We start from the raw sequence: 9,675 nt of genomic DNA on the forward strand, positions 1-9,675 counted from the left end.
AATTCTAGTTCTAATATTTTTAAATAAAATATACAAAAATTTTTATACATAAATGTGATCGATGATTTCTTGAAACTTCTGGATCTTGGATTCTCAAAAACTTCCGGATCCGGGTCAGAGAAAAATCCGGATTTTTTCAGGAGTACAATTATCTCCGATTCTTTAAAAATTAAATTTCTATTTATTTTAATCTGATAGCAGTGCGCTTTGCAATGTTTCACCACAATAGGTATGTATAAGTGGCGTGCATAGCTTGATCAAGATTTCCTTAAAAGTATGTTAAATATATGAAAAGCCCTTACCATCTGTTCTTTTATGCGAAACCCTGAAAAACTAATAACCAAGTTTTTCATTGACGCACTGTACAATGGTCGGATGTTGTTAGGCAGAGACTGCAATAAAAACAAAGTTAGTTCAACATATAAGAATCTTATACATTAAACTAATTGAAGTATCTCTAATACAAATAACCAGTAATTGGTATTTTTTGAGAAAATTTTTTTGACTCGCTGTTTAATAACCCAGTTAGTTATTTTCTTTGGTATGATATGATTATTACTTCATGCATTTCCTTCTGTTTATTGCGTATAAAATAACTTTCTATATAATTTTCTTAAAAAAAAAAAGAAATTTTTTTTTAAAGAAAGATTTATAAAAAATAAAGATTTATAAAAAATAAAATTAACAAAAGAAATTAACATAAAAAAGTTTTCTTCCAAATTTCTTACATTTTCAATCTCTAAAACTTTGTTTTTTATGAAAAATCTTTTTTTTCCACAGTGGCCTAGCCGTGGGATAAAATTTGACATGCAACAAAAATTCAGCTAACCGTTACTTTTTACAATCAAAAGTTTTGAGATCAAAAACAGAACATTTTGCTTTTTTTTTAAAAATTACTTGAACCAAAGTAAAATTTCTTAACAACTTTAGAAGGTATCAGAATCCACTAAATATGATAAAATGATTTTTAAGTGCTTTCTGATGTTTCACAGGTTGAAATATCATTTTGTTTGGGTGACAGTGAGAGGAATTTCAAACAGAAGAGGATGAAATTGATCACTTTTCCATTAATGTTTGCAGAATTTTTTAACATAAATCATTGACAGTCCTTTTTTAAATCCAGCACATCTTTGTCCTTCGCAGGAAAAGATGAAAAGATATGCTAAAGGAGAACTATAATATTTTAATTTCATAATTTTTCCATATGTGGTGATTCTTATATACCTTTGTTTTTTGATGGAGTAGCATCTTGTAACACAATATTGTAATATTTTGTAATGTATTGTATTGTAATATTTTTTAATGTTACATTATATTGTAACATTAAAAATTTCAGCATTAAACAGGGTTGCAAAAAACCAACCTACCCAGTAAAACTCACCCTAAAATGGGTTTTACTGTGTTTTTATAAAATAGATTTCTTTCTTATCCTCTGTTACATTAAAGAGCTATTCTATTGAAATATATATGTAGTCTATGGAGAAAAACCTGTGTTTGGAGACTAGAGTCACTTTGCTGGTTAGATTTGACTGTAAGGCCATTGATTAGACAGGGCCTTTGATTTGTTTTCTATGCAAAAAAATTATTTCCTCAGATATTTTTAAAGATTAAAACATAAATAAAAAGTAATCCTATGTTAAAATAAGTTTCAAATGCGTGATGTAAGTGAGTACATATAACATTTTGTATCGTGATGTCCGAAACTTTTTTCAGACTTTTGCACCAATTTATTTGTATTAATTACCTATATGTTAAGTCAATTCATAAAATTAAACTTAATCATTAATATTAATATAAGCTTTTTTAAAATAAGGTACTTATCACTGCCCTCTCTTTGGAAAAAAAACCCCAATAAAATATGAAAAACCAACTCTGGTTGGGTTTTTATAGAAAAACCTGGGTTCTTTGCAACCCTGATAAAAAATAGATTATCTTTTCTTGCTTTGTTTAAACTTCACAATTCCAATTTAAGTTTTTTTTTTATGAACAACTACAATAGTATTTCCCCTTTCAATCAATAATTTTTATTTTATTTTTATAAGTGTTAATTAAAATACATACTTCTTTGCGATAAATTTTCTCTCTTTTATGTACCCTAATCAGTGGTATTTCACTTTTGATTCAGATTTTAAAATAAATGTAGTTTGTTTTAAAATTGAATTTCACCATAATTTATACTTGCAAACAAATTATTTCGTATAAAACAAAACTATATAACAATAATGTATTAAAAGAGACATCAATGTAAATACATTTATTAAGATAAAACAAACATCAAAAAAGTAACATAAATACTTCGTTTTTCTTTGCATACTGCATGACTGTAGTTGGACCTAAAATTCTCTGACCAGCTTTGTTAAGACTGTAAAATGTGTCCCCCTCAAACTCATCCAAAACATATATTGTATTGAACTCAGCACCTTGGTTAATGTATTCCAGACCATTACAACTAAACACAACGGGCAATTTGAAATGCTAAATAAAGAAAATATACATTATAGATATACATTAATTCGAGCACAGAGGTGAAAAGTAAGAAAATGCTAACACTGATCTAATGTCTAATGACTAGTAACTAAAAAAATTTCAATATTCTAAACACATGCATCCGTTAAGCTTCATAACTTAAATACTAAAATTTTCTTAAACAAAGTAAATCTAACCAAATTTTTTCAAATTTTTTTTGCAAAATAGTTTAAAAACGTTAATAAAGTTTTGTGAATTGAAATTTTATCAGTTTTTTTTAATACATGGGTTTAATATAACAATTTTTTTTTTCAGTGGTAGAAAATTATACTAAATATTAATATAAAATTAGAAGAAAAAGGAATGTGTCATATTCAAAATAATGTAAAAGAAACACAGCCTAAAAAATTTGTGATAGAAACACAGACACAAAACATTAATTGAAAAATAAAATTGTGCACACAATCTCTTTATGCTCGTATAACTAATAGTTAACAATAGTAGTGAGTAAAAATAGATTGAAACTCACTAGCAGTAAGGCTGAGAATTAACAGCTTTTGCTTTCCTCAATGAGATAGATACTCCACAAGAACAAATTGTTAAGATAAGGCATTCTGCATTCTTACCCCCACCCCCCTCTGCTGACCAGATGAGTGGTCCTCTCGCCATTCAAGTCCCATCCTCTAGCGACCACCATGTAAAAGGGTGCAACCACAAACGATTTGTAACCTAGAAATTTCTTGTGACATTTCATTTAATTACATATTTAGAATTATTAAAGAATGTTGCAAATTTCCCTAAGAATTACAGGTTTCACCTGATTCCAGATGATACCTTATTCCTGATATTTGTAGAGAGGTAAAATAAATATCAGTATTTGTTGATTACAGTGAGGCATAGCGGAAATGCTACAGCTTCTCAGTTCTCACATGATCTTAATAAATTTTATAAAGTCGGGGTTCCGCAGAAAGAATGTTGATTATTTAGGGTTCCCCAACTGAAAAAAATTAAGACAGCTGTTCTAAATAGTCTTATAGCAGACTACTTAGAAGTCTGTCTTATTTTTTTATCACCTCATAAGAAAAATTGTGAACTATCATAAGCCTATTGTACCATTTAAGATAGTACAGGAGGTAAAAGAAATAAATGGAATCAATCATTCATAGCTATTTAAATAGCAAAATAAATTAAAATACTTTTACATTCTCATTTTCAGAATTTTCTCAGTGTAACAAGATATCAAAGTTTGACCAATTAATAGTCATGGTTTAACTTTTTTTTTAAATTTTGAATTACTGCTTTAAAAATGTAGATACTTTCAAATTTTCCTACCCAAGTTTTTACTGCCTCCCCCTTTCTTACTAATAGCTAAGTATAATTTTAGATTTATCAAAATTTTTTATGGCTATTAATGAAAAAAAAATTTTTTTTGTTGATGAATTTTGGTGTTACAGGACAAAAATATTTTTGTATTATCAAAAAAATAAATAAAAATTGAGTAATCAAATTTCGAGTAACTGAAAAAATATTAAATGTTTAAACCAGTATTTCAAAATTACTCAAAATTAGTAAAGAAATAGAGCGGTAGCTATTTGCGTAACAGAAGTTTGTAAGTTTTTGAAGAGTTTGAAAAATGAAGCAAAACTTGGGAGTCTTCTTAAAACAAGATGCTTTTGGAGCATTAAAAGAATACACAAAACACAGAAGTTATAAATATTTTATAACTTCTGTGGTAACTATTCGGTATAAATAAAAGACTCATCTTTTATAAATAAAAACAATTTATTTACCTTAACAGAGCTTATTAAATCTTCATTTCGTTTGAGCTCCTCTCCAATAATGCAAAACCTGAAACCTGTAAAATGAATAACTTTCTTAAGGGAAGGCAGTTATTTAAAATAAGATAAATATACAGTTAAAAGAAACTATTTATTTATGGATGAAATCTATACAATTTTCAACTTACATTAAGTGTGTCCCTTTACATTGAAATAAAAAAATAAACAAAAAGAGTTAAAAGATTATTTGCAATAGTTCAAAGTGTGAACAATTGCAAAGTGCACAAGAAAATATCAGAAAGTACACCAATAATAAAATGTGTCCATTATATTATTTAGCAAATCATACTATATAGCTAAAAAAAAAACAAACACTACTATTAAAAGTAGAACAAAAAAAATAGCTTTCAACAACTTAGTTTATTTAATCATCTTCATGTAATTTCAGAAAGCAGTTATTATAATTTCCATTTCAATACATGATGAAACCTAAAAATATTGTTTCTGGAAATTTTAAATTTTTGTAGGCCTCTGGTATAACACATCCTATGCGATCCTTTTGGATACAGATAATCTTAGTTTTAATCTATAATTGCAGACCACTCTTTGTTCAACATTATTCAGGCATGATTGTATTTACAAAGAGAAAAACCCTGAAAATTTTCTGTGCAAAAACCCAACATCATGATACCAATTTATAAACTAAGATTTATAATTAAATTACCTAACAATGGAAAATATCACATCTTAATAGTAACTAATATAAGAAAAAAACTTTGTTCTTACAAGAATCACGGTATTAGATTTTAAAATCATATGAATATGATTCACAGTATTGGATTTTAAAAAAGCGAAAATGCATAACGCTGTATTGGATTTTTAACCACATTAATATGAATAGCAAAACATGATCTTTGGATTGCGTGATATGAATCAAAATGAATTAAAAACGCATAAATATGAATAGGGACATTAGATTTTAACCTTGGGTCAATATGAATCGAGATACTGGTTTTAAAAACACAAAAGTAAAAATCACAAAATTGGATTTTTAAAATTGAATTATACAATTAAAAATGAGTAACCTTTAAATCAGGTTAATTCGAATACTGATGCTCGAAAAATCATGTGAATATGAATCGAGATACTATTGGATTTCGGTGTAGTTTCAAACATTAAAAATGTCAAAAATCCAACAATCCTGAAGAATCAAATAGGCAGAAGAATAAGAGCCATGAAAAAGACTAACATGATTTAGCAAAATTTTTGAAATGCAAGTTTTAGATTGTGGAACTCCATAAGTTTTGATTCGCAGAAATCAGCGTATCAATGGTCATGAGTTATGTGGAATTATGAGAAATTTGTGAAAAAATTACATGCCCTGCTCTTAGTTCTTAGAACTGAAAGGATGATAATAAGAAAAACCCAGAATTACGGGATACGACAATTTCTCTTCAGCAACCCAAAGCAAATAACCCTAATTATATTGAATGTTATGTCCTCTAACTATTGAAAACTACATCACCTCATTGCTCTCATATTCTGTACCTATAAACCTTGTATAATTAATTAATTTAATAGAAAAGACAATTGAAAGATCTCTTTACCTAGTTCTGGCAATGAGGAACATTCTTGTTTTCCATTGAAAGTCATTCTTCAAATCTAGAGGTAGTAAATTAGCTTCTGTGGGAAGAAAAAAACAATAAGGATAAACACATAAAATATTGAAAAAAGATAAAAATATATTAAATAAAAACATTGAAAGTTATACACTGATTCACATAAGTCACACATAGTTTGAGGAACTATTAGGAATCTTACAAAAAAGGACAATAAATCAAAAGAAAAACTCAAAATTACAAATAAGAATTTCTTTTAGATTTATCAAATTTGTTTGAATTTAGTCTGAAAGCAGATTACATTATTATAAATTTAACTGAATACTTAGTGAAATATTTAAATCGAACTTTGATGGAAAAAAAAAAGGAATGTTACAGACATTATTAGTTTCATATGCTTTTAAAACCTTATTTTTCTATGTAAAGATATATATATATATATTTTTTTTGCATAAAAAATAAAGACTTAATTTTGTTTTTAGATTATTCCTTTTTGACAAGGTATGTGTTGCAACTAATTGCTTCGTCATCTTCTTCATAGTCTGATTTAGTTTTATTTAAGGTTGATTATTCAGGGTCAGATAGAATCACAAATTTAAATAATCACTATTTGATACAATATATTTGTGCATACTTCATCGTAAATATAAGTTTATTTTTTGTCAATTCGGCAGTTGGCATCATGCACTTGTACGTGGTATTTAGAATCTCAATATTTTAATATAATGTTATTACATCAGGAAGAATTCAAAAACTTGAGGAAAACGTGAGTTTTTAAACTGCTTACTGCTTGTAATTTATTTTGTTTTATCTTTGCAGATTTTTTGAGGAAGAAACTAAAAAGAGAACATTTATTTTCAAAATTCTTAAAACCTTTAATAATTTAAGAAATAGTAATAATATCTGAAAAATAATACGAAATATATAATTTTATTTTGTATATAATGAATATGTTTTAATTTTTGTTTAAACATTAAAAATTTTCACTCAGTTTTTTTTTCTTTTAAAAAAAACTATAATTTTTTTATTTTTAAATAAATTCAAATAATTAAATATATTTAATTTTCAGCAAATATGTTATTAAGTTTACTGATAAAAAAATCTTAGTACTTAGAAAACTAATGTTTACATAAAAATGATCATATTTGCCACTAACATGAATAAATATGAGTGCCATCCTTCATTAAATGACCTACCTTGCAAGTGGCCCTTTACTCAAAAAGGTTGTGTAACCCTATATACAAATTTTTACATCATTGTGAAGTATGTAATTTGAAATGACAATAAAATTAAATCAGTTGAACAGTTTTTAAGTTATTACATTTTAAAAATTGGTATTATTTAAAAATTTATCTCTTGAGGCTTATTACAAAACAAATCCTAACTTGAAGTATTAACTAGAGTATCAAAATTGAAATAAAATTATTACTGAACAAGGTGACAAGTAAATAGATGGAAACCATAAATAGTTGTATCGCAGATAGATGGATATCTTTACTGTTAGCAAACTGAACTATTCTCAAAATAAATCTACAAGAGAAATATCATGTCAGAATTTTGCACAGGAATATTTCTGTATAGGCAACAACTTCAAAATAATCATCAAGTTTTAGCGACTTTGGCAGTGACACGCAAGAAATTGAGAAAAAACAACACATAAATCATAGGTCAACAACAAATACCAACAAACCACAACAGATTTTTATAAATTTTTTTTATTTAAGTTCACAAACCTTTTACTCTTTAGCTTAAACAGCTAAAAAATAATTTAATCGATGACATAAGATTCAATTTTTATCATGCAATAATAAAAGATTTTGCAAAACCTAGGATGTAAACATTGCTTTTTTTTTTCAGAAGACTACATGCCTCAAGTTTGTGTACCTCCATCAGCACACTAATAATGTAACAATCAATAATTTAAGGGTCATAAAAAAATAAGAAATGGTATTTAGAATTAAAGATTCAATTATCACAGGTATGATTTAACAAAGGTATGGAATTTACAAAGTTTTTATAAGAAACATGAGCTATCCCTTACTTGTATCAACTTTCAACACAGCTCGTTAGAACGATACATTTCTTTCTGACCAGGAAAATTTTCTTGAAAGCTCTGATGAGAGTTATTCTACGTGCTATAATAGAAATACGAGAATAAAAATAACAATTTTATTTAGCGTTGATAGCATATACAACTATGTTAAAATATAAGGAGTCATAAAACAAGGTCACAACAAAAAAGAAGAAAATAGGAAAATAAAGTGAAACAAAACTTAACTAAGAGAAATATAATCTTTATCTGAATTAAAATTTAAAATTACAAACATGAATTGGTCGGTAATATTACGAATAACCCATGTTTCTCAAGCAGCACTTAATGTTTTTGATTTGATTTGAATGGACCGGTTCAATAATTGTTGCCATTTTATATTTCCAAAATGGCAACAATTATTGAACCGGAAAAAAAAAATCTTACCAACATGACATAGGCATAGATGGCGATACAGTATAAAGAGAGTGAAGATTGGGGCTGACAAATATTGCTCCATCAAATTGATCCTATCAGATATTTTTCATAAACGAGTAACAACACACTTTGCGTACTCGGAATATTATTTTTAAATCACAATGACAGAAAATTATATTAAATAAAATGCTCCAGATTCGTTTGAGAGTGAAATTTTTTTAAACGCACATCCTGTTCGTATGGATGGGTGATCGTGTAAAGCTAAGGTTGGTGGCGCTAGTGGTAAAATTGCTCTTTTAAGACTTCCGGGTTACTGCTTCCGATATATTTTTACGCCGCAATTTGAAAAAACGCGCCATCATAATATTGCATCATATATTTTGCAGTATTTCACACGTACCGAGTTCTTCTCTTTCAGCCTTTAAACTTCAGCATTATCATATTAATATTATAATCATTAGAATATTTTCCAATTAGGCTAACTTAAAGAGATATTTTTAAAGATATTTTTGGCGAAATTTTATTCAAATGTAGCCAAATAAGGGATGAAATACAAAACATGGCAAACCTTAAGAATTATTCATAATGAGATATTAATTTTCCAAAATATTTTTTGGCCTTACGACCTCTGAGAATCAATACATTTCTGAAAGCTCTTATGAATGGTCAAATTATATTTAGATCTGAACCCAAATTACAATAACAAAACTGCATAGAATATTAGGCTTATTCACATATCGCCTCGTAGTCATAACATAAGCGGAGGGATACACCGGAAATTTTCTAAATTTCTTCCGGTTTCAGGACGCTTGTTATTGTTTACATTAGACCATCCATCCATATGGTTTGCCAACCAGTGCTTGATGCTTTCAAATTATTTCTGCAATATATGGTTAAAATAAATGCAAAAATTTATATTTGTTAGATTAATTATTATTTGAAATATAATAAAAATAATTTAGTCAGTATTATTAGTTAAAATTTAGAGATATAGTTCGAAATTAAGATTCAAAAAGCTTATTCAAAAATTGAGATATTTTAAAATTTTGATACCAACGTAATGATAATGGTCGCACTTGGAGATTATATTTTTAACAATTTAATCTAGGCCTAAAATTAAAAGAGATATAGCCAAAAGCTAAAAAAAAAAGTTCTGGCTAATATAATGATATAGCATAAAAGTGATGATATGACAAAATCTAAGCCAGCTTACAAAGTATTCAAAATTAGGGAGTTATAAGCATGGGATGAATAATTGCGATGATCAGTGTTAGACCTAATCTAAATTATTTGTAGTGGGTAGCAATTCGAATTTTCTAATTCGCGATCGCAACGAACTATAGGG

General features: G+C 27.3%; 1 protein-coding gene across 1 annotated transcript in view; it reads right to left on the bottom strand.

Moving 5' to 3' along the window:
* LOC107454924 (protein ECT2) overlaps positions 1-8,315 on the bottom strand; it is a gene marked incomplete in the record, with an annotated part of 42,078 nt that extends 33,763 nt beyond the window's left edge. The window contains 6 exon segments of the mRNA XM_071177956.1: positions 303-392; positions 2,296-2,475; positions 4,257-4,321; positions 5,852-5,927; positions 7,905-7,998; positions 8,189-8,315. Coding sequence (XP_071034057.1) covers positions 303-392; positions 2,296-2,475; positions 4,257-4,321; positions 5,852-5,897 — 381 coding nt within the window.
* Between the last annotated feature and the right edge of the window lie 1,360 nt (positions 8,316-9,675).

Source organism: Parasteatoda tepidariorum, chromosome 2 (genome assembly GCF_043381705.1).
Source record: "Parasteatoda tepidariorum isolate YZ-2023 chromosome 2, CAS_Ptep_4.0, whole genome shotgun sequence".
NCBI classification, from domain to species: Eukaryota; Metazoa; Arthropoda; class Arachnida; order Araneae; family Theridiidae; genus Parasteatoda; species Parasteatoda tepidariorum.